This window comes from Poecile atricapillus, chromosome Z (genome assembly GCF_030490865.1).
Source record: "Poecile atricapillus isolate bPoeAtr1 chromosome Z, bPoeAtr1.hap1, whole genome shotgun sequence".
Classification (NCBI taxonomy): Eukaryota; Metazoa; Chordata; class Aves; order Passeriformes; family Paridae; genus Poecile; species Poecile atricapillus.
This window is the reverse complement of record NC_081289.1, coordinates 117,772,169-117,798,967: the sequence shown is the minus strand read 5'-3', so window position 1 is coordinate 117,798,967 and position 26,799 is coordinate 117,772,169. Positions and strand designations below refer to the sequence as shown.

The following is a 26,799-nucleotide window of genomic DNA, read 5'->3' as shown; positions in this document are numbered from 1 at the left end:
CATGTGTTTAAAATTAAATGAGTAACTAACATAGGTAGTAATCCACTAAGGTCAGGGAAATCAACCATGTATGTACACTTTTCTGAGTTAAAATTTTTAAAGAAAATACCACCCTAATCTCATTTAAGAGAAGTGGCATCAATTATAACATTATTACTAGCAAAAGAAACTTTACTACAATTTTCAAGGATAAAAATTTTTCATTACATTTTATTTAAAGTTATAGAAAAAAACTCTTTTAAAGCGAAGTTTAGCAAATTCATCATTTATGAAGCAACAGACTATGTAGCAAAGACCAATTTTCCAACATAAAATCCTTTAAGTTTTTAATTCAAATGTAATTAAAAAGTTTTATTTTCAAAACTGATATATGTAATCTTATATTCATGTTTTTATGTATCTAGAAAGTATGAATAACGAGAGAAAACATTGGGAAATGACAAATATGGTGGCCATGGTGCTGCAGAACACACCCCTTAACAATCACAGATAGCCCTTGTACATATTTCTTCCCAAAACTTTATTCTGTAGTTCATTGCATAAAAGACAGAGCAATGCATATATATGTAATTTATAAAAGGGATGTGGAATAGTACTTCTGCCACTCTACTAACTCTGTGCATTTTATGTAAATGAAGATTTTAGCTCTTGACTAGTTCAGAGAAGATGTAAAGAGATTATGGTTCTGCCAGAAAAAGAAGTAAGACTTGGGAACTTACTTATTTCATATACACATTTAGCTTTTGATAGTGCACATATCCTTTACAGCTTCCTGTGGTCTGGCACACCAAAAAACATAAGGCAGGAAATCTGGATAAAGCTTGTCACAGCTGCCTTTCAGTCTACAAGAATGATCTTCCTAAGGAGTTTGGACAATTTCTCTCTACACATTTCAGCAGATCTCTCCAAGGTACAGCAAGATCACTCAAGTTGAATGCTTGTTTGAAGACTGGGGATCTATTTTTTTATGGATAATCATTTACATGTTACATAACAAAACAAATAGTTATCTTCATTCTTCAATTAAAATTACAAAAGCAAAGATTTTAAGTAGGATCATTATGCCACATTACGACATAATGATCGGTGTCAAACATACAGACAAGCCAGTAAACTATTATAATTTCCTTCACTTGTGGACAGTCACATGCATAAAATCTTTCACTAATCACCACAACAAAAACAGACATTGTGTATACCATAGTCCACCAAGGTACTTGGTATTATCTCTTAATATCAGCAATCAACAGAATTGTTAACATACAAAAGAATATTACATGCACAGATTTATTTTTCTTGTAAGATAAAACATTTTGCAGGCTGTTTTAAAATAGTGTATTTATATACTACAGAGCATTAGTACATTGTCTCAAAACAAAAATCAATTAGCAAAAATAAACAATGCTACTACTATTGTGAAATAGAAATGCTATACATGCAGTTGTTCTAGCAAAGAAAATGTATGAAAATGTAATATTAAAAAATATGAAAAATCACTACAAAGTAAAAACCCCAAGAAATTATTAATTTCTGAGCCTAATTTGTCTTTAAATAAGGATAAGATTTTGACTTAAGTAGGAAAAGGAGAGTATTTATGAGAAAGATAATTATCAGCTGACCACTGAATAAATTTGAAGCAGCAACCGTTAGGCAGCCAGCACATGTACAATGTTTAGTCAAGAACAGACTTCAAGACTTTACTGACTTCATTACTGCTTCACAGAAAAACAAATGTTTCTTTTCCCTCTGCTTACAAAAGCACACATAAAAAGATTCCTGGCCCCTAATTCTACAGCTAGCTCTAGTTGGAGGTCTGTCTCCAGTGGTGTCCCCAAAGGTTCACTACTGCTCCAGTATTGTTTAACTTGTTCATCAGTGACCTGGATTAAGGGGCAGATGTCTCCTCAGTAAGCTCTAAGCTGCGAAGTGTGGCAAATAGCCCAGAGAGCTGTGCAACCCTTCAGAATGACCTCAAAAGAGTGGAGAAACAGGCAAAGAGGAACCATACTTCCAAGTAATTTTAATGAAAATTTTATAGCAACATAATTTTTAAAAACATAGATTAATTATTTCCCTTTATCCCAATTACTTTTCGTAGTGGGGTTTTGGAATTGACAATAAACCTGTTAATGGAAGCATGAACAAATTTTAGCCATGAGAAGAATCTTTTTTCCTCAGAACTAGTCAGGACAGAACAAGCATAGGCCAAAAAAGACTGGGAAAATAAAAAAATCCTGATCTTTTAAATTATTGTGGTTCAGTTGGTTTTCTGTGCAACCACATAAATGCTAGATGTTATTATACCTTTAATATGAAACACTAAAAAGACATTAAAAAATTTAAATATAGTCTTAAGACATATCACTACAAAATTCAGCATTTCTTTTCATATGGGGGGGAGGGGGGAGTGGGGGAAGGCAAAACAGTAACTAATGAAGTTATGACTTAACTCCCTATTACATAGCTGCCTATAAATTTCTATCAATAATAAACTTGTTTTCACAAATGCCTGTGTTGTAAATTCTCAGTAATACCAAATGATAATCCAAGAGATCAGCTACAAACTCAACTGAAGTTTAGGAGGTTTAGGCTGGATCTTCAAAGGTATATGTTAATCAGAAACATACAGCACTTGTACCCAGGGAAAAGAAGACCACCTGCCTACACACGCCTTTCAGGCAGCTGTGGTCTCCCTTGAACCTCCTTCTTTAGGCTGAACACCCCCAGCTCCCTCAGCTGCTTCTTACAAGATTTATGTTTCAGACACTTCACTAGCTCCATTGCCTTTCTCTGGTCTCAATTCAGCACCAAAATGTCCCTCTTGCAGTGGGGGGCCCAGAACTGAACAAAGGATTTTAGGTGTGCCATTGGCCTCCTTGGCCACCTGGGCACTGCTGGCTCACGTTCAGCTGCTGTCACCAGCACCCCCAGGGCCTTTTCCTCTGGGCAGCTTTCCAGCCACTCTGCCCCAGCCTGTGGCACTGCCTGGGGCTGTTGTGACCCAAGGGCAGGACCCAGCTCTGGGCCTTGTTGAACCTCACAGCACGGCCTTGGCCCATGAACCAGCCTGTCCAGATCCCTCTGCAGAGCCTGCCTGCCCTCCAGCTGATCAACACTCCCATGCAGCTTGGTGTTGTCTGTGAACAGACTGAGGTTGTCCTTGATCCCCTTGTCCAGATCACTGAGAATGATATTAAACAGAATTTAGTTACCATCTTGTTCTAAGTAGTGACAAACAAGACACTATTTTTTTTCTGGAAACACAATATAAGGTATTGACACAGGAAAATAACCGAGGAGAACTAGACAGAGAAATATAAAATGTGACTTTGAGCTATGTCAAGTTACAAGTAAATTTTTAAAATGCAAGCACAATAAAAATACATTTCAGAAATGGGCTGAATGTTTCCATATAAATGCAGAGACATTCAACATATTCAACTGAAAACTTACCTTTTAAAACAAGGTTTCTGACATCCAGAGCAGCCAGGAAATGCTGACTCCACTCTCTGTGATTGATTGTCCAACATACACTATTCTGGCATACTTATCATGGAACCCCAAAGCAGACTGGAGCCAGGATATTGATACATGGGGTAAGGGCTGAACGTTTTATAGGAGTTTTTGTTTTGCTTTTAAATAAACACACACACAACACCACAATATTATGCAGTTTTATAAGATTGTCTGTAATCTTTACTTTATATCCGAGGAATATAAAGTAAAGAAAATTAGTAATCTTATAAAACCATGCAATATTGTTGAAAAGGGGTGGTGGTGGAGGGAGAAAACTTACCCTTAATATGCCTGCTCCATTCTGCTGCAGGGTTCTGTGGTATGTGTGACATCACCAGTCTAGCGTTTTCTAGTGATGTCACACAGAGAGGGAGTTGGTGATCTCCAGCTGCTTTGGACAACAGATACCTAAAGAAAAGAAATCAGTAACTTTTTCAAATCATGTGTGGATTAATGTTGAATGTTCTTAATAACTAATTAATGGGCCAAATACCACAATTTCAGACACTTAATTCCAATTTTGACTGAATAAGAATGCATGACAAGACCATGTATTTATACTATGCAAACTTATCCATTATTGAAAGTGTTTTAATTTTGAAAATGCTTAGCGTTATCTTCTACAGTAAAAGTTCCTGAAAGTCAGTATCTGGTATTTTACTTTCAGCAACATCATTCTGAACATTATAAGCTAACCAACCTCTGATATTCTTTGAATACTGTGTTTAAGCAGAGTCAGGAAGAATGACTTACAATAAATTATAAAACAAATTCACTTATGACATCTCTTAATCAATTTTATCTTTGAGCATTTACCAGCAGCTAATGAAAATCCTAGCTCCAGCATGTACTTCCATGAACTATATATCTGATCACACCAAGTAATATCCTTAAATGATCTCATACTCTCTTCTTTCAAGCAAATAAAGTAAAACAAACAAAAAATAACACCACCAAAACAAAGTGCAATAAATTTCTTGCTACCAAGGCTTCGTCTTTGACTGATTTAGTTCATTACTATGAAATTGTTTTCATTCAGATGTTTAACCACGTTCTAATTTTCTTTAGATTCTTTGGATTTCTTTAGACTACACAATCATCACTGTGTTGATTTTAAATTTTAAATATATATATTTATAAATTTTAAAAATATATATATAAAAATATATAAGCCATAAAAACACAAGAGAAATATTACCAGCATAAACTTACTGTTGAACTTAGAACAGTGAAATTATACAGCACTGAATTGCCATGTTTTACTCCTCCATTAGAAAAACTTCAAAGTTATTAACTAACTTACACTTCTGCAACTTACAAAGCAATTGGATATATGTAGATCTTAAACTATGTACAAAAATCTATATCTTCTAAGTTATTAAGATCTTACTTAACTCCCTCTCATATATCTGAGTATCTTCTTAACTCTGGATATACAAGCGTTTCTGTGTTCTTCAGATGAGCATCTTAAAAGCAGCTGTTTTGCTAGTGCTGTGTGCTGACAGGAATGCCTTGAATTATTTCTTCAGAACAACATACTAACTGACCAAAATCCAAAGCATTGTGAAACGTTCTGAATACACAGTCGTATTTCTGTGACAAAAACGTATGAATACATATTCATCTCTGATGCAGAACCCACACTTTCATATTTGGAACTGTAGAAAGGTGTATGGCAAAAGTGGTTTAAAGAAACCTTCTCCAATAAAATACATTTGTCGGAGGTTTAGTCAGTTACACATGGAAAAGCATGAAATAGCAAGAGAAACAGTTGTAAAAAAAGTAGACAAAGACAGAAAACAGGAGAAGCGAAGGAAAACTGAAGACTGTGACAAAAATACTGAATGCCAGTGAGATAAGCCAAAGTTAAAAATATCAGAGACGACAATTACTGTGGGGAAGATTTCAAAAACTGAAACCTAAAATTGGCCTTATTCATTCATATTATACAACTAAATGTTACAAATGCTTCACCATCTTCAATCTGTCCTCAGAAGTACAAGAAGCTGCATGGATGCAAATGTGTAAATTCCTGTCTCAAAATTCAGTATCTTGGGCTCATATTAGTGTTTTCAAGAGAAGCAATAACAGTATTTGGAAGTGACTAAAGTACAAATCAAGTGTGCAGGATAAGGACATAAAAAGAGAGTATATACCTTCAAACCCTGTGATTTATTGGAATCTCTTTTATTGTAGCTCACTTTACCTGCAGTTTAAGCCTGCATATGGGTGTACATACACGGATTTCTCAGATTATAGCATTTTTTGTCTGAGTGTACATTTATGTATATACAGTAATGCTGATTAAAACAAGTATAACTGAAAACCCTTTTCATGCAAAAGTCTCAAGCATGGCACATATTTCATTGGGGAGGGAAGAAGTGGTCAGGACAAGAGGAGGTAGGAATGGGGAGAGGAAGTCAACCTCTGAATAAAAACTGAGTAAGATTTTAAATAATAAGATAGTAAAAATGTTTCTGTAGGCCACAAATGAGAAGACACAGTAGGTTTTCCCACTTCATTGTTTGCAAAGTTAAGGTCAGAATAACTAAAATATTAATAAACTATTTTTGATGGTTACATGAGTCTGCTGAAGGGAAGCTCTTCAGAAGTCCCTGTAGATTCTTATCCAAACATGGGTTCCCTGCCAAATATTTTCAAACATGATAGTATTTCCCATTTCTTCACTGAACAGAGAGGGAATATTTTATAAACTTTTAAAATTAACCATTTTGCCTTATTTTTTCCATATATTAACATATTTTAAAAATAAAATTTAACAAATCAATTAAAAACCTCAGAAGTCTCAGCTGTCTCCTAGTTTAGATACTTACACCTCATGAACAAATTTAACAGCAGCTTATTTGGAATCTCATAAAAAAAAAAAACATGGAAAGTATGTTCCACCCTGGACATTGAAATATATTCCTTTGAAAAGCCTCATAAATTAATTTCTGTCTGAAGTTCCATTTCTGACCTAAACCACTGGGTTTTTCAGTTCAAATTTTCAGGTATGCTCTGAAATACATACTTTTGTAGGTGACTTAATGCTGCAGAAAACCTCAGTTTGCTTTGAGATCTTTTGACTTACCTGCCTAAACAAATAACCATTTCCAAAGACAAAGGCATTCAACCTCCTGGGACCATCTCATTATAACCTCCAGGAACAATGGCAACACAAAACCTTTAAAGGGAGGATTTTACTTTTTTGGCTTTTAAGTCAAGAACATCAGAGTGTTACAGACCTCTGCAAACAATAAAGCCTTTTCTCCAAAGCATAATTACCTGTAACCTTGGCTGGTGTCCTTTGATTAAAAAATTCTCCTTCCCTTAATCTTTGTCTGACTTTTCTCTCTCTGTATGGATGATGTAGTCACCTTCTCAGGAAGGTACTGCCCATTATTTGTTTTAACCTTTTCTGTGGGAAGGTTCTCTTCTCTTAACTGCGGGAATCCTGGGCTCCAGCCTTCCTTCTCACCCCCCTAGACAGCTATGCACTTACCAATTAGAGGGCATGATTCAAATCCAATAGTGCTACCAAAATAACATCTTGTATTTCAGTAAACAAGAAATCTTTCCATGTTCATGTTTAAAACCCCATTCATTTTAATACAAATTCAGCTAGCACCTGCAAAAAAACCCTAAGTTCATTATTATACGCAAGTACCTGCAGTCCTGTCACTTTCATACTACACAATGTCAAGAAGGGTTTGAAAAAATAAAAAAAAAATTAAAAATTTCTGCTATGATATGCAACAGTTAAGTACATACAACTGATCAACTAAGCAGCTTAATTAACAGCTTCACACACACACAAAAAATTACTTCACATCACATGAGAGGGAGATTATCTGAAAGTCAGTAAGATTTCCATTCACACTGCAAGTCCCACTGATTTGACCATACAGAGAAGACCTAGGAAAAAGCGGGATCCAAAATGTCAGAGGCTGGTAATTGTTATCCTCTGTAGTGATCCAAATGCATTACTTCACTGCCTCTTCTCATAAAAGAAATTTCATATATTAGATAGAAGTCTTTATGTGATCCTAAATATACTAGCAAAATGCTTCCCTATCATGTGTGTTTGTCAAAATTATTTTTTTCAGCAATACCACTGCAAATGTGGAATTAGGCTACTTTGCATATCTTGGTCAATTTGCTAGTTATAGAAAATTTCTAGAAGCTCACATTCAACAAAATGGCCATGCATATTACATACACAGTCTAAATTTTAAAAAAACAAGCAAGAGCTAAAAATGCAATTGAAAAAATCAATAGAATTTTTAGCCAGTATGTTCTCCTACTGTAGGTTTATAATTTTTACTGACTGCTTGTAATTTCACCCATACCTCATCTAAGTATTAGCAACGAAAGAAGCCTAATTTCTACTAGTATCTAATTTTCATTAATGTAAATTTTGGGGTTTTTTCTATCAATTCAACCTTTACTCCAGTTTATAATTAAACAATGCAGCTTCACATGTCCTAAGCAATGTACAAGAGCTAGAAGAAATTCTAGGGTAGACATTCCTTTGGGAATCAGCCTTTCACTAGGCAGTACACAAAACATTAAACTTTAAGTCCCCTTTCTGCACCCTTCACATTCTTATTTCCAGTCAGCTACTTAAATAATAGCAAATCTGACTCATTTCTCCTCTCCTTCTGGATATGTAATACGTGGTAAAGAAAGGAATTGTTCAGTAGCTGAAGGAACAGACTTTTTAGAACACCCAAAATAGTAATATCACATACAATTTCACCTGCTACACAAAGGTGCTTTTCCTGTCAAAATCTGTCTCACTTTCTTTTGCCTGTAGATGGCCATTTCTGCTCTAACAATGACAACTCAGCTTGTAGCAGAATAGAAGGTATTCCTATTTGTGCAACTCCATGATAAATTGTATTGGTAAACTGGTCCGGCTTATAAACAATTCACCAACCAAATGTGATAAATCGAAGTACTTTACTCTCACCATGCAATGAACAAAGAATTTTGCTAGACTCTCGCATGGGATGGCACAGAAAACAGAAGCTTCCAGAGACACAGGGTGTAAGAACTATTTATTTGGCAGCAGTTTTGGCTTATGTCAGTTGAATGCATATGTGAAATTGCAGTGTTGCTTCAGAACAGTGTCTGGAGTTCAAGTACAAAGTTGAACTCTTCAAAATTAAAGAACTGAGGTCAAATTTAATTCTCTTAAAAGTCACAGCAAACTAGCACAAAGCAAATGTCATCACAGATATAACAAACTAACCAGTAATCAAGAAAAAGCACAAGGCTTTTTAAAAGGAAAAATATTACACATAGCTAATTCAAAAGATAATACAGGTATATAAGAGTAGAGAACCAAACTGTTTTAATCAGCCAAACTGTGAAAATACTTTCCAACAGGTTTATAATTTCATTGTTGTAAAAGAAACTTGTGGAAATGCACAAATTTAAAATTATCCATTACTTTCCATTACATAACCCTATTCTAATTTTCTTTTAACTTGCCACACAAAAATCTGTCACGCCATTTGTTATCTCAAGCTGATGTTGTGAAAAGTATCAGATACAACCAGTCCAACTACCAAAAAAAAATGAGGGAAAACAGTGTAGGTTTATTCATACTAAAAAGGCCCTGTAGTTCAGCTCTTTAGTCATGCACTCCATTACTTCCAAATTCTGGAGAAAGAATTTCTTTTATGTACTCAAGTATGGTCTTCAAAGTAACAAAAGGGAGGTTACAACAAAGAAAAGGTTATAGCTGAAAGTCTTAATTTAAAGTTAAATAAGCTGTACTTCTAAAATGTGTCCTTCTAAAGCCCGCCTTGAAGGTTTTTCTCAGCAACATATGCTAGCAACTACTACAACTGAAATTATCAAGGAAGTTACTTGTGAAGAAGATTCCCATGGCTTCACCCAGGTCTTTACTGCAAACAAAAACCAATATTTTTGAATGAAGTAATAAGAACATCACCATCTTTCAGTCAAAACAAGAAAGAAGTCCATGAACAGCAAGTAAGTGACAACCTATTAAAATAAACTTTCACATTAGGTCAAATTTCCATTATCAAATTAGAATATTGTTTTACTTAACAAATGCACTTCAGAAAAACTGGACAAACTCAGTTCTGGATGCTTCTGAAACTGCCACTGTCATTTCATTAGAGCTGAAGAATGAAAGTCTGCATTTTCTTCAGTTTTTCAGACATCAAACATAATTACACATGGTGTTAGACATCAAAAATGAAATCCTAAAGACTTTCCTTATAAAGCAGAACATCATTTTAGCAAATGAGGGGTTTTTTTATAATTCACCTAATATAGCACTTTTTTATTTGTTTGTTTAAAAGGTAAATGTGACATTTCCCCAGCAAATATTTTTTTCAGAATCGGTATTTCACTTTACTGTTTACTCATAACCACTTCTTCAGCAATTAAAACACAACAAAAAGATTGTCCTTACCTCACAACTTCTGAATGCTGAATGAATTGTATCTTAATTCCCCTGTGTTTAACTGTTTGGGTTTTTTAAGATGGTACGATTAGAACTAAACATAGTATTCCTGCTGAAGTCATGCAACTTACTTACATAATGACATTATCAGATTTCAGTTTAAAGTGCAATTATGACATATTTAGCATTTGTCTACCCTTGAAGAAGTCCTGTTCCTACAGTTTTGTACTAGACTTAAAGACTCACCTACACTAAGATTATTGATCTGCTCTAGTAGCATTTCAATCTAATTTTTGGCTTTTTATCCTATTGCTGATATAGCCCTTCTGATAACCTTCTTATGATAAAACCAGTTTGCAATTTAGCAACTACAAAATAATTTCAAGATTAAGCTGGTATTATTCCTTTGCCTACATTAACAACTATTATGCTAATTGTTTACACTAATACTTGTCTTTCAGAATCCTAATTTATTTTGTCTCTCTTCTACCACAGCTCTCTCACCTTTTTAAATAACTTAAGAATATATTGATTCTTTAGGAGGCTATAAACTTTCATTTCAATTAAAAGCAGCCTGACTTCTAATATAGAAAAATCAACACTTCTAACTAGAAGAACAGAAATGCCACCATAGAAGTGCCTATGAAAAGTTCAATAAACAGAATTGCAATGAAGAAGTAGTAAGAGCTCACTGTAGAGGGCTGTTTAAATGAACACTATTCATGTATTTAAACCCATCCATCATCTTAATAAGAATCACTGCCTCCTACAAAAGGTCAGACATGTTGGATTCTCTTATCTGTTACTCCTTGGAGGTTTTCAGTCGCACAGACTCAGTGATACAGTGTATATTGGTAAAATTTTATCTCAATCTGATATCAAAAGTGAGATAGCGTGCTTTCTGGTACAAACTCCTTCAGTAAATATTAAACAAAGTAAATTTTAATAACACATGCAAAAAAGAGGAATTAAGAATTCTAGCTCGCTAGAAGTTCTGATCAACACTGCATAGGCAGATATGAGAATTCTATCCTGTAATTATTTGTTGGTAAGAACTTGTCCTCAAGGGAAAACAGTCTCATGTCTAATGGAGATGAACTACTCGTTCTAAGGTATTATCACTATCTATATTTTGTTTTGGCATGGAGAAGTGCTAACACAGGTACTGAATTCACTTATCATAAAAACATTGAGAACAGAACATTACACACAGGAAAGATTAAGATTACAGTCCCCAAGTATCAACTTTAGGAGGTTTCATGCAGTTACTAAGCAGCATAAAAAACTTCAGTTGACAGGCTTCAGCAAGTAACTGACATTGTTTCATAACCATACAAGAGAAAGCTTTTAATGTCACATACCGATTTCTTTTTAATGTCCTCCAGATCTTTGAGTTCATTCTCAATCTTTGTGATTAATTCCCTGAGTTCATCAAGATTAGTGCAAATAAGCTAAAAAAACAAATGAACACAAACACTTGGTGATGTGGGACTTGGAAAATGTACAGTGAAATTAAATAAGCTTTAAAAGCACATTATTACTTAGTGCCACCATTTGATTTTTATTTTCTTACAGTATTTTTAAACATTAAAAACAAAAAAAACAACAACAAAAAAACCAGGACTTGTTGAGAGGAAGAAATCTAAGTAGAAAACACTCTTATTTTTCAAACATAAACCATATCTCTACCTGTAAGCTTCCATTTCAAAATGTAGGTATTTTCTTAAAACTTCTGTGTATGACAACTACCAAATTTGTCTCAAGTACAGTGATAACTTTAGAACAGCTTTGAGTACCAAATAACTCCCTGGCAAAGTAAGTATACTAGCTTTGTAGTATACTATGTTTATAGCATATTACACTTGGTACAACTTTTCTTGAACACGAGTTTACATGCATACACAGAGTATTCCATCCCCGGGTATGGATGCCTCCAATAAGGCATCTGGATCTGATGATGTAACCACATAGGGGTGACAGTGGCAGTGCTGGGTGGACAACTGGACTGGATGATCTTCAAGGTTTCTTCCAACTTTGATGACTCTAAGGCAACCTAGTAATCGACCAGATCTACCTACCTAATGTATGTTTTGAAAAAGTATTATATTCTTCTAATTCTTGTCTTTAGAAATCAGCTTTTTACATTTTTTTTACATTCAGAAAATGGATGTTCTTTCCTTGAAAAAATTGCCGAAGTTGATCAGTGCATTTTGTCTAGCCATCATCTAGGGCAAGTTAAGACTTAGAAAACCAGAAATTATTAAGATGTTAGATGTTTTGGATTTATAGTCTTTATTAAGACTTGCTTCTTTTGAATGCCCTTAGGTAGACATGTTTTTGTTTACTGAAAACACGTTGCAATAACTTAAGAAAATGAAATTTAAAACACCCATACAAAACTCACTCTCACTAAAATGTTTTTATCAAATACCTGTTAAGTATTTTTCACAGATCACTAATTTATAACAATATATTTTTACTTCAAATTCATGTGCAGTTTTAGATTTTCAGCAAATTAATATTAAAAATAGCTCCTTTTCTAGTAACTATTAAAACACTGAATTGACACTTTTAGCAAAATAAATTTTAGAAACCTCTAGTGCACACATGTCACTATTTTCATAACAGTGCATATTTGGAGCTTTGAGGAAATGGAGTGACTCAAATCAGAGTTTACAGTTTCCACATTTATCAAGTGTAGAATACCAAATTAATAAGGAAATTGGCAGTGTCTTGCACAGACAATCTATGCTAAATTTACTTGTGAAAGGTATCTTTACCCAGAAAACAGAATTACTATGGGTAACTCTCTATTAGGTTCAAATTATATGTTCTGCACTTTAAGGAGTCCCAAATACTTAAAATATAAACTGAAGCCAAATACTGGCTTTTTCTGGCCTGTGAAGAAATCTATTACACTGTATAATTAAGCAAAACAGTACATCGCAAAGTACTTAACAAAAGCCAATAAAGGCATGGATAAAGGTTTTTCCTACACACTTGTAATCCATTTTTTGACTATACACCTGATTGACAATTCAGTTACTAAATTCTACTGCCGCTTTTTATTTTCTCCTATCAGACCAATCCAAACTACATCAATGGGAAAAAACAAAGCCAATAAATAGTTTAATTGCCTTGGGGCTGAGGGTGACAGGCAAGAGTAATCAAGTGTCTAAGTTTCATCAGTTAGTTTCATTAGTTTCATCTAAGTTTCATTTTCATCAGATGAGATGTACATTTGAGGGTCACAACTGTGTGTCAGTTACCTGCTGGTAAAACAAGGAAGGTAGCAGCAGCTGAGCTTGGAGGATTTACAGCCAAAATTAGTTTAGTATTTTAAATACTCTAATACTGTACTGAAAAGCACTATAAAAACGGTTCAAGAAAAAAGTTTGATTTTTTTCATTCACAGTACGATTTGAGATGAGGAAATAAAGATGCATACTAACTGGGAAAAAGTTAATTCTGAAACTTCTCTCATGTGGTTAACATTTCCTATCTTAGAGAATGAAGCTAGCGTTTTGAAGGTAGGATGAAAAGAACAGTAATGAAAATATATTTTGATATGGACTCTAGATGCTATTTCTTCCAATGATATTCATATTTCAGTGTTCTTTGTTCATGGTTGGTAATTGGTGGAATTCAAAGATTCAATTTTCTACAAACAACATTGCCTTCTAACCTGTTGTCCTGGGGTGACTTTATGATACTGGTATCCCAAATCGTCTGGTTTATGTTATATATTAAGTTCTGCACCTTTAAGGCTGGCTCTGAGAGCAAGAGAGGGGGAAGAAGAAGCGCGCAGTTTGTGTTAAAGAAAAACATCACTCCCACACATCTCGCTCCTGGACTGTGGTGTCTGCAGCACGGACAGACAGCGGGACAGAGCTTCTCTCTGGCTTTTAGTTAGTTTTAGCTAGCTGAGGCAGAGGAGTTCCCTGGACCTTTGTTTTCTCCTTTTCTTGGATCTGTGCAAGCCTGCTCTGGACTGAACACCCAGCCAAACCCCAGGAGCTCACGCCTGTGGCCCACCGGGGCCTGGGCCTCGGCACTTTCCAGCGCCGGAGGGACTGATAAGAACCTGAGCGAGCCGAGCTACACCACATGAAAAGAACTTTTCTCCCTAGACTTGCCATTCCATCGAACAGCAAGAGGTTTTATTATTTAATATTATTCAATTTTCTGTTAAATAAACAGCTTTTTCCACTTCTCTCCAAGGAATTTTTTTTTTTCCTTTCCCGGACCAGTTGGTGGGGAGGAGGCATTTCCCTGGGGAAATCCCCATTTGGAGTTTTCCTCCCTAATTTGTCCTAAACTAGGACACCTGTTTTGTATGTTTTGATGAGTAAGTTAACATGAAGGCCAAAAAAAATATTAATGTTACAATCTAATATTTTGTCACACTTTGATAGCTTACTGGTAGTTCTGAAGAACATGCCTTCTAATCACCTATCATGAGGAAAATAATCTGAAGTGAAAAAATGTTTCTGTATTGAATTATCCGAGAGAGTAAAAGATTAGTCCCTATTCTCAAGAACACTCCATGGTGGCTTAAAGATCCAGGCTATAAACATTTACATTAACATAGTCTCATTAGAAGTGTACATGTTAACTGCAACAAAGACATCATCATATCTGGCACAGTACTTGCTACTTAGGGACTTATTTTTCATAGGCAATAAGCATCCTGTTTTTCAATTGTATGCAGTGGAAACTTCAGATAGTCAATAAGATTTCAAATTCAGTGTTCAATTTTGATTTTATGATGCAATCTCAGATCTCAAAAACCCTCATCGACTCCTAGGACTTCAAGGAAGAAAGACACCAAAAAAAAAAATCTGCCCTGAACTTTTTAAAGGAAGACAGGGGGATCAAGCTCCATTCCAACTTGGGACTCTCCTGTAATCAACTTATATATGAACTCTTTAACATCACAGAACCATATCTAATCTGTGGATCTACTGATAAATACAAACCTACTGTATTCCACCAGATCACTGATGCTCTTTCCTTGCCCCCTTAACTTCAGACAAACTTTTTGCAGAATTTTTACTCTTTTCAACAAGGTGTCACACTTTATTTCAAGTTATTTGTGTAATGACTGTTCTCAATAATTATATTTCCTATGAAGCTGCACTTTTATCACTGACATATACATGTAGAAAACGTCCAGATAGCCCCCTTCTGTGATCTGCATTTAATTTAGACTGTAGCTGATAAAACTGAAAATGTTAAAGACACACTGAAACAGAGCATGCATGTTCCTTTTCCTCTTAATCATCATACATGTAGGTCTATACAACTACATGTGAATGTACATGAGGTGAAATGAGGAAAGACTGAGTGAAGCACCAAACCTAAATGTACTCTGTAACTGGGAAAAAAACAAAAAACACATTAGTGTCCCTTCTGTACAGCACTAAAATTAGTGTTAATTTCTTTAAAATGTTAATGAGCAACAGTAATAAGATTGGAACTCAGAATAATAAGCAAGAGACAATTAAATCACGATCTGTGAAGCTATGAACTCACTTCTCCAGTAATTTTCAAAATATTAAAACCGGGACTTGGTTTTTGTGTATTTTTATTTGGTAAAAAGAATTTAATTTGCATCTGCTTTTGATTTGAGTTTATTTTGTCGTTTGCAAGGTTTTTTTTTAAAGCAGCTTTGAGCTATATATTGTAAAAACCGCATTCTAGATGTTAGATTAAGTAGCACTATTACCTACTGAATTTTCATTAATAATTGATTTTGATTTCTGTCCCTGCACATATTAAAAGACTTATTAATACTAATTTACTCATCTTTAAAGCCGAGTCATGATTTTCAGAAGATCTATACTTAAATACAGGACCTAATCTTATAAACTGCAGTGCCTTCTGGTTGGGTTTGGGTTTTTCCTTACATTTGTAGGCTGCAGGCATATGAAACATATTATACTTCTTAGTAAATTAACTTTCACTCCAAAAGAACTGATGTGCGGACATGAATAGCAATATTCTTGTAGTTATACTCTCCCAGCATATCTCACAGGGCCTGTTAGCTCTAAGCCGATTTACCAAATATTTAAAAAATACACTTGTACCTTCAACCAGTTATATAATTTCATAGTTTGGCCATTCATGTATGTGGGGAAGAGTATATTGAAGCATACATTACTAGACTCCAAAGGTTTTAGTACTATTCCAAATATAAAAGGTTTAATATTTGCAAATTCTTCTAACAGTCATACCTTTTGAAAGAGTCGGGCTAAGTTGTTAAAGTTGTTGTTAAAAAACTCCCCAATAAGATTAAACCGCTCAATACTGATCAGTCCGAGTCTCGCCTAAAACAGATACGAGTCCTAGCTCTGATCAAAAGAGCCAGAAGTATTTTGTTACATTTTAATATAAGGTTTTTACAGAAGAGAAATATACAGTTAGACAGATATGTTTTATCTGAAGCTCAAAGGTTGGGCTAGGTTTTAGATAGCCAACTTAATTAGTTTAAGTTATTCAATAATGTAAGAAACTATTTCTAAACCAACTGTATATATCCATGGTATGGAGATAATATGCTTGGGGAAAAAAAATATACATGTACCTACTTTTTGGAGCTGTTAGCAAAACATTTTAATCACCACCATTATAATACAGACAAAGTCAGTGTACACTTAAATATCAGTCATCTCTCAACACTGACTGTTAGTACCCAATTTTAACATGATAAATTCTACTAGCTCCATCTGAAACGTGATCGTGATGGGCTCAATTGATTCAGGGTGAGGGTATTACAAAATAGCCGTGATTCAATGCAAGCCTACTGGCCAAACTTGCACAGATTGCTCTCTGAAGGAAAAAAAAAAAAAGAAAAAAAGAAAAAAAGAAAAAAAGAAAGAAAAAAAGCCAAAGGAGGACTTCAATCCAAGCAGCTTTGCATACAGAGAGAGCAACTTAGAACTGATGTACTGTCACACTTCTACTACAGCACCATAAAACCATATTAGCATAATTAAAACTCTTGTTGCTTTCTAGAACCTAAGAGGTCCTAGAAGCCAAGAAATCACATACTGATAAGGAATAACAGCTGTAAGCATGGAAAGCACAGTTATAAATTTTTTGCAAGTCCCTCAGTTAACCAAGCATATTTCAATTCAAGAACCACATTGTCACACCTCATATAAAACCAAGTAATTTTAACCCAAACGATTATATCTACCTTAAAAATGTCTTTAACAAGTCCTAGTTTTCCCATGTTTTATACTGTAACAAATGTATCTGCGATCATAAACAACATTGACAATAATGTTCAAGTTGCACATGCTAAAAATGATAAAGTATTTTCTACCAAGAGAAGGTGAAATGTACTTTCAAAAATATCAGTTTAAACCTTTAAAACTAGAAGAAGCTTCAGTAAATATTTCCAAGATCTCTATCAGAAATGAAAGGACTTATTTCATAGACATTCAGATTTCAAGTGCTTAAAACAAAAATTAAAATAATTTACCTGAAATTCCGGTATGGTAGACTTTCTGACACCTTTCCTCTTCTTTGTGATTGCTTTTTTAGATAGCGATTTTTTTCCTTGTAAGATTAAAAGAGAAAAGCTTCATAATGCTGTTCATTGTACTTCATTAATAAAACCAAATTACTACCAACTTGTAAGTTAAACTGCAACTAACAGATGGTTTTCAGCAAGTCATGTAGACATGATGAATCAGAACTAGACTCAGCAGAAGCAAACATTGAACAAGGATCTGTGTACTGCAGTTTTTTGTGTGGAGTGGAAGGAAAAAAAAGAAAAAAAAATACTACAATAATTTCAATAATACAGCGCCTAAAAGTTTAAGTTCTGTAAGTAGCATTGCCACCACTCTTCTCAAAGAATTGAAATCCCGAACTTAAGACACAAACCTAAGAAACACAGCATCTTACCTGCAAGATTGGTTTCTCTAACACTCTAAAGAGCAACACATTAGGATCTGGAATCTCTGTATCTATTAGTAAAAAGATACCCTCAAAACACAAGTAGTATCTAGAAATCCCTGATTGAACATACTTAATTTACCAAGGAAATTAGATTGATTTGTTTCTTCTGCTTGTGGCAATACCTAACATTTTTATAAAAAGGCAACCAACGTCCTATAAAGCACTTCACAGGCAGCTGTGCTATATACAAACAGAAGAAAAAAATCTCTGTGAAGGTAAGGCAAGTGCTTTACCACCTACAGTACAGGCGTTTACAAGTCATACACATTTCTCAAATCTAGTGATGTCACCAAGCATGACAGCAAAGTTTCTTACATGATTATTTCTACATTCATACGGTAAATTAGAACAAGATCACTTTTAACTTGTTCACTCAGGCCAAAATCATCACTCTAATATTATCACTCGTTCACATTCAGGAGTCCTAAACAATAATTAAAAACCTTTGACAAAAAGAGAGCTTGAAGAAAATAATCATCCAATGTGGAATTTGTTGTCAGCTAGATTGATTGCAGGCACTTGGCAATAGTACAAGCACAGGCAGATTCAATATTTATTTTAATGAAAATACTGGCAAAAATTTCACTTAACCTTCTTCCTAACAGATGCTTTATGTGTGTGCATATGCATATGCACACATACATACAAATACTCATAGATGTCTAGGCATTTATATTTCCAGTTTATTATACTGTGAGTTTCCTGAACATGTTACCTGACTCTGAAATAAACTCACTTAACAGGACAAGGTCCAGGGCTTGAAGAATCTAGACCTGAAGCTCCACATAAAATCAAGCTATATTAAAATTAATAAAACAGCCTAGAAACTACCCATACCAACCATATTTAAAAATTTTAAATGCCCTCAATGTCCAAAAAGAATTCTCACATCAGAGAATACATGATAAAACAGGGAAGCTTATTTATTAGAATAACAAACTAAACATTCTGACAATGGGAAAAAAAGTCAGCATTTTTGTTACATACTTTATGAATACAGATGCATGCTACTACTGAAAACAATGCTGTTCACTGAATGAAAAGTAGATGCTTAAAAGCTTTCTTGACAAACTGACTCAAAAAGGAGTCTGGTCACATGTTGGCCCCTTGCTATAGCCCTTTTTAAAAATGTTATCTGATAACTAAATGAAACTACAAAAAATAAGGCAGCTAGATTGTCTTGCTTCCTTACAAAAAGAAAAATTTTAATATGTTTAAAACAGAATTTTCATTTTACTAGAATACTTGTCAATATTTTTTCAACAAGTATTTACTTGACTATTTTCATCATCCAGTGCTATATGATGTACGATGCAGTGTAATTCAAGAAGTAACAGTTAAACAGATATATTCTTTCTCTTTTCCTGACTATATCCTTATGAAAAGGAGGATGAAAATTTTTAGGAAGAGTTATAAATAATTAGAAACCCAAATAAAATAAACATTTCTTTCCACACATCAGCATCTGAAAAGCATGAAGTAGGAAAGATACAGAGTTACAGACAGACCAAGAATTAAAAGAAACCATCTAGAAGCACAAGAAAATGAGCCTTACTCATGAAATTAGAGTCTGACATATAAAGCATACCAGTTGGAATATACGTACCAAAAAGCCAACAAAATTCCCAGGCTGGTAACTGCCATGAGCTAAGTACATATCTGTCTAGAGCAGCATCACAGTCTTTTTCCTGTTTTTTTGACACCAGCTGTCCCTATGGTGCAGGCATTTTTGATATAATGTATTAAAAACAGACAAACAAAAAAAACCTACAGATACTTGTACCATGGGAGAGAATTAATATATACAGCAAACTACTTAGGGCAAATTCATCTTCTACCTCAGTAACACCCTTTCAAAATACAAAATCAATATTAGAAGGAAATTGTAGTGGTAGAACTGACAATTTCTCCCTTTTTAAAAAGATGGTATCTGTTTTTTCAAAAATCATTTATCAGTTCTAAACGATGGTAACAGAAACCAAGTCCTTCACGATTGGCAGTTATCTGTAACTCATATGTATTACATAAGTGAAATACATTTTTATGAAGTGTACAAAAATGCAGTTTTGTAATCCAGAGATGTGATGGTTTTGTGGATTTCCACACAGCACCCAGACTTGCAACTGTGCAATAAACGTAAGTATCTTTTCTATGTAATTGGTTTTAAACATCCAGAAAACAATGCCGTCTTGGGATATCAAAATCACCAGTGAGAGGCAACTTCTCAAATCACTCCACTAAGGTCTGCTAGAGATCTTTTGTCCATAATCCTGGATGAAGAAACTATCTCAAAGACTTATATTAACTCCTGAGCAGATGAAGTAATGTTTCTGACAGCAGTTAGATCACAGTGCATTTTGAATCATGGAGCACTGTGCCTTTCAGAGCATACTTATTGTACAAATACACTTAATTACTAACTAAAAGAGTCAATTAGAAAAAACTTAGAACATTAGTAGAACCTTAGTAAACCTTACTAGAACCTTATTAAATCCTTACTAGAAAAATACTTATGATTAAGAATGTCATATACATAATCTGCTTAGTTAATCTACTCAATTCAATACAGCCTGCTTCCTACCCATATTTAAAGATATTCCAGTGTAAATTTACATCCACTAACAATTTACTGTGTCATAACTAGTAATTATGTCTCCACACAGCTTTTTCCAAAAGGCTTCACATCTCAGTTTGGTTTCAGCTCAGACTGGAAGAGACTATGAGGCATCTCACCCCCAAGAGGAATTCATAGCAAGTCAACATTTTATGAACCAAGAATCCCTTGGCCAGCTCTGTGAAAATTCTTAGACATCAAACTTAAGTTCAGTAGGTCGAGGAGAAATCTGACTGCCATAAGTTTTCCTTTCAAGCCAAAGCAAATTCTACGGATACTGTCAGTGAATAGATACACAAGCAATTAACAAACATAACAACTAGGACCTGAAGACCTGAAGAAATGAGTGTCCAAAAAGCACATTGTGGAGATTAGATGCAACTAAAATATAAGCCACCTCAAGCTGGTCTTGCCATCTAAGGGTGAAGAAGGGGAAACAAAGAGATAATTCAGGTATCTCCTAGTAATATTTTTGGCATAAAAATGAGACTAATAAAACACTAAGCCCAAGAAATGTTCTTGACACTTGTAAATTTCTTCAGCAAGAACAATACAACCTATTTCTAACCTTTTCTACATTGAGATCAATGTGATTTGAAAACAGAAACATTTTTACAGATCTGGTAAAACTTTTTATTATGAACTCTGGTATTTGAGTTCTTGTGGCTTCTCCTTGATGAGCAAAAGCAAAGCCAATCCATGCTTCAAATTATAAAGTAACAACACAGAGCAATTTTGAATAAAAACTTATTAATTATTTTTTATAAGACTGCAACTTTTTCTTGGATATGGAGCAGAGTCTTGTTATCCCAGATGGGGCAACAGATGTTTTTAATATCAAACACCAACTCAGTAGTATTTGTCATGGTAGAAAACAGCTAAGTTAGCCCTGTCCAATTGCAAGAACTCCTGTTTTTTCAGTACATTCTAGCAGCAACTGCAGTGCTCTCATATTGATTAACAGGCCATGCATCTTTCTGTTAACAAATTCGTATGACACACTTCCTGTCTTTCAAAGATTTGGCAACTACTGTACATAGTACATGTACAAATACATCCTATTTCCTTTTAATCTCCTACTTTTCTATCTTGCTCCCAACAGCTCCTCTTTTAGCAGATATAACATGATACAATCTGAAAAATGAAGCATTATTATAGAGTTTTGAAGCTTCCATATTGACCCATCATACACTTTTATGTGGTCAAATGATCTAAGTCAGTCTGAACAAGTGCATTAATATTCCTGATGTACAGAACAACATCTGAAACCTTATAAAACCTCAGTGGTACATGCTTCTGTAGACAGTGGCACTGAAGCTTTATGCATGGTCTACATTGTTACTTGCTGGAATACCTCACTTAATGTTTTCAAGGTGATCAACAGGCTGTTCTTTTATCTACAGGCGAGACAACACAACAGAGTTTTTACAACACTGAAGAGAAGAGTCTCCAGGAGACTTCTGTAGATTAAACTCCCAAGGACAGTAAAAACCAGGCACTACAAAATTGCTGCCAAAAATTAAATTAATTTTATCATATTCAAGTAATGCTTGACTTCATGTACAAAATGCAGTGGTACTCTAAAAAATAAAATATATAGTAAAATGGGCTTCAAGCAGGAAGACAACCATGAATTTTCCAGAGCATGAGTATACAGAATTTACATCCAAGGTTCTTGTAAAGTTGTACGCTGTATTGGTATTTTCTATACCAATTTGAATAAAAAGAGATTCAGTTTACACTTACTTCAACCTCTGATTCAGGCACATCACAGTTATTTCAAGCAGCCTCTGGTCCCTTCTATTTTCTCAACCCTACAGATGTTCTGAATTTCATCCAATCCATGTTTCAAACATGCAATTGTAGGATTCTCATGCTCTTGCACTGTGCCTTGCACTTGAAGTTATCTAACTCCAGTAAGAAAATAACTTATAAAAATCAATGCATAGCATGCAGCTGTTTATAGAACTGCTCTGACTCATTCCATTACATTCAGTACTACTCTGTCAATAATACTGACACAGAACACTGCCACAATAATAACCATCACCTTGTTTCAAAGACATAGATTCAATAAAGTGGTCACACCTTTTCATAAATTGTAAGAAAACTCTGTCACTATGGTAGAGGTCATAACATAGCTGTATTCTCCAGTAAGTTCTGTTCACAATATTTCCGTGAAGTTTTCAGATCGAAAAACTGCATGACCAGTCTATATTCACTATGGGTACCACTGCCACAGCAAGTCAGGAATATGCAAATCATCTCAATAGAACCACAAACTGTGACTCAGTTACATTTAGCTGCCTAAAAGAACCAATAGCAGGAAAAAAATAATTTTGTTGATTTTGAAAAAGTAATGAAAGGTCCTCACTTTAATATTCCTGATGTTCTCTTCTACTTACTGTACTCTTAAAGAACATTGTAAAGAATTATTATGGCTAGGACCAGACTTAAATCAGGTATTTTTGTAAATGATAAAGACAAGCTTTATCAAATTACTTTTTCTGCTCTACATTGTAAGGGAACCATTAAACAGAAGATTTAATTTCAGAGAATCTTTAAGAAATACTACTTAGCCTTAAACTTTAGGAACTACTTAACCTTAAACATTAGGAAGCATTACAAAACAACAAGGTATTAGCATGAATTGAATCCAATGCTATCCATTTCAGCCTAGCAGCTATAGGACCACTGGACATTTTACAGGACCACTGGACATTTAACAAACATAGGAAGAAAAGCACTTTCTTGCAATGCTGTGAAGTTATTGCAAAATTTTCTCCAGCAATGAAGAAGTAGTCAGAGTAAGATGGGAAATGCCTCAACATAACATGACATAAAGGACAACAGTTCCCCAAATGAGACTCCTTGTTTGCCATTCGGGCAGAGTTTGCTTGGTTTTAAGAAGACTGAAAACAGTGACACATTTGGAGAGCTAACAGTCACAAAGGAAAATGTAAATACATCAGTTTCCCTGAATACTACATATATGAACTTCAACTGCAACTCTTAAAACTTCTGTTTAGATGTAGGCAGTGAAATATTTTGGAAGGAGGAATTTGTGATTTGAATAGCAAGACAGTTTTGGGGTTTTATGTGCAAATACTTAGGATCTAAATATTACTTGTTCTCTTAGCTTTAAATTTTGATTTCTAGCTACATGCCCTGCCATCAGACCTTGGCTAGCTTCTTAACCTTCAGACGATATTTTTTCATCACCCAGATGCTTGGTTTTGGCTTTTTGCTTTTCAGATGAAATCAAATATTTATCTGTCAGTCTACACTGTTCTGAAAAGCAGCCTGTCACTTCAAAAAATATAATGTTTGAAGGAGTCTGCTAAAATCTAGCACAGATAACTTAGCCCAGGACTCAAAAGGATTAAGCTTTTACGTTGCTTCCTATGACATCAAAAATACTACAGCTACCTGAACAACTTGAACTGACTTAAGGCTTTTGTAACTTTACTGTTTGCAAATACCTTTGAAATTTTCCATTGATTTAACTGAAACCTGGGTTGTATATCACTTACCTGAAACACTTAACTGGGTGCTGCCCAGTTCTGTAATAAAAATGTCATCAGCTTAAATTCTGATACCAATGTACCCAGATTGTTAGACTAAGGCCCACAAAGCAGTATTTTTTGGTGACCTAAGACTGCACAGTTACATTATGAGTGACTTTGGATTCATCATCTCCTACAATTACTCTATGTTTCTTCATAAGTTGGATAAGATAATATTAGCAGAAAAGGGAGAAACATCCCTTCCATAATTGCTATAATACAAGATACTATGAAATGCCTTCAAGTGACACTCTCTGATGCCAAGCAGGCAGTCACATTCATTCTCCTGAATATTTTTTTGCAACAAATTGACCCTTCCAATTAATTATGTTCTCTAAAGATACATTCTGCAAATGAATCACAGTTTAATCCACTCACATTTTATATTGTGTTATTGGGTAGGTAACTTTGACTCTAAGATTAATATCCAAACTGTCTAATGCAATAAGGCTCTCCTTTCTCACAAAATAAAATGTAGACTTACCAGCTAAGAAAACAACTATAAAAAAAAAAAAAATCCGTATCCTCCTAATTTTTACTATAAGTAAAAATGTCAACTTACCAGACTTGTGCTTCTTATGTTTTGCTTTCTTTTTAATTATAAATAACTTGTTCTGGATTTCAGATTTATATGATTTGAATGGATGAAGATGAATCTCACGCTTTCTTTGCAAGTCATCAAGTTTTCTCTGTAAATTTTCATTTAGAATATCTTTCAACTTCTTTTTTTTCTTTTTCTTCTTTTTTGCCAGCATCTTATTTAGTTTCTTATTATTTTGCATTAAGGTTTCTAGCACTGTTTCTTTAGCAGATTCATGGTAATTTCTGCCCTGGTTTTCATTATAAGTGCCATTGATATGCATTTGGCAAGCTTTCAGTGTGTTCTCCTTGAACGGACTCAGCTCAGATCTTATTCTGGTCATTTCAGTGCAACTCTGTCCATTCTCCACGTCTGTTATTTCTTCTGAACTAGGGTGAACACCTATATCAACAATCTCTCCTGAAGTAATCAAATTCCTGAAGTTTTCTTTATAACAACCAGGTTTTTTGATGTCACAAACTCTCGAGGCTTTTATTTCACAATCAATCTTCATCTCCTCTGTAGTGACTCTAAAGCTACCTAAACGTGTTCTTTTTTCTGGACAGATAACAATGTCTGTAGTTTTCTCTCCTTCTGTCTTGGAATGACACAGCAGTTCTGTCCCAGCAGAACTGACTTCCCCATTGCTTTTGCTTCCATATTCATGTTTTACTCTTTCTGATTTAATACGTGGCACTTTTCTAACTTTGATGGGAAGAGACGGGAATTCAGGAGCCTGAAAAGGTTTTTGTTTGTAAATTCGAACATCTGCACCACAGAACTGTGGAAAGTGAACGTATGCATTTTCCAAGCAGTCATAACCAAGAATTACTTCTCTGCATTCATGGATAGGCTGACCTAGCACTGCATCCTGAACATCCTTTTGTGTTTCATACACGAAGTCACAGAGACCTTTTAGCAGCCATACTTTTTGGTAGAATGGTAGCTCATGAAATGGTTTTTCCTCCAAGGGATTAACTTCTCCAAGCACTTTGAAAAACTGGGGACACAATCCAAGTTTTTCTGCAGCACCATTAGGATTGTCGGTCTGCCCCACAACAGTATACCAGTGTTGCACTTTCTTTCTGAGTGCTGCTTCCCAAGTCCTGTAGGAGAATGTAGGCCTGCGATGCAATGTAGGTCTGCGATGAGGAGGACTTAACAAAGAAGTCATTATTTTCGATAAAAAAACATTGCACTGAGGCATCAGAAGACAACGTTCCAATTCATAGAATACTATTTCAGGTAAATTTAAAATCTGTTGTGCTAAACAAAGAAAATGACCAATAGCTGGAATCTCCCACATTGTCTCCATCCTTGTAGGTGCTGCTTGAGCTAAAAGTGATTTTTCCCATTCTTCTATTTCTTTCTGACTAGCTTCTTCTGCTTCCTTTCTTTCTTGATCTCTCTGCCTATTAAAAGAAATTACATGACAATTCAGATATTGGGTGAAAAAAGAAATGAGAGAGGAAAAAAAAAAATCAGGACTACACTATGTCAAACATACTTATCTTGAAGTTATAAAGAGCACAGTAAAACTGAAGTTTTACTTCCGTCTGTCTTTGCAGTGCAAAACACATCAACCAAAATGGGAAATTACTGCAGTTTTTTTTTTCTATAACCACTAGTTTAAAAAAAGGAGAAAGATAAGAAAAAAACCTGGCATATGTACTCAATCAATAGTTTGAGTTGTCTAGATTTTCAGTTATTAAAAAAAATATATTTCCTTCCTCAATCCCTTTTAATCAAAATTGAGTATTTACAAGAAACTATCCATATAAAAATCTCTGAAACAAATTCCACATAAATCTTGTTTTCAAATGGTTGCCCTGTGGCTCACATCACTAGCCTTGTACTTCCCTTCCTCAGCACACAAGTATACATGCCTAATTGCTAAGTGCTTCATTTACAAGTACAAGAGCCATTTTCCCTCACATCCCAAGGTATGTTACTAGCCAGTTTGCAATGGTGGTCAAAAAAGAAACAAGTATCAGGACACACAAAGAATGTGAAGGAAAATAATACCAAAAATAAACTGTTATTAGATTGATTGGATTGCCCTCACCTGAAAAAATATATTCAGTTCTGGGCCCCCTATCTAAAAAACAGG

The 26,799-nt window shown here is 34.7% G+C and overlaps 1 protein-coding gene across 1 annotated transcript in view; it reads right to left on the bottom strand.

The window, feature by feature from the left end:
• KIAA2026 (KIAA2026 ortholog) overlaps positions 1-26,799 on the bottom strand; it is a 54,666-nt gene that overhangs the window by 18,417 nt on the left and 9,450 nt on the right. The window contains exons 3-5 of the mRNA XM_058826579.1: positions 24,672-26,101; positions 17,448-17,524; positions 11,320-11,409 (exon numbers count right to left, since the gene is read on the bottom strand). Of these exons, the coding sequence (XP_058682562.1) occupies positions 11,320-11,409; positions 17,448-17,524; positions 24,672-26,101 (1,597 nt within the window). The remainder of the gene's footprint in view (positions 1-11,319; positions 11,410-17,447; positions 17,525-24,671; positions 26,102-26,799) is intronic.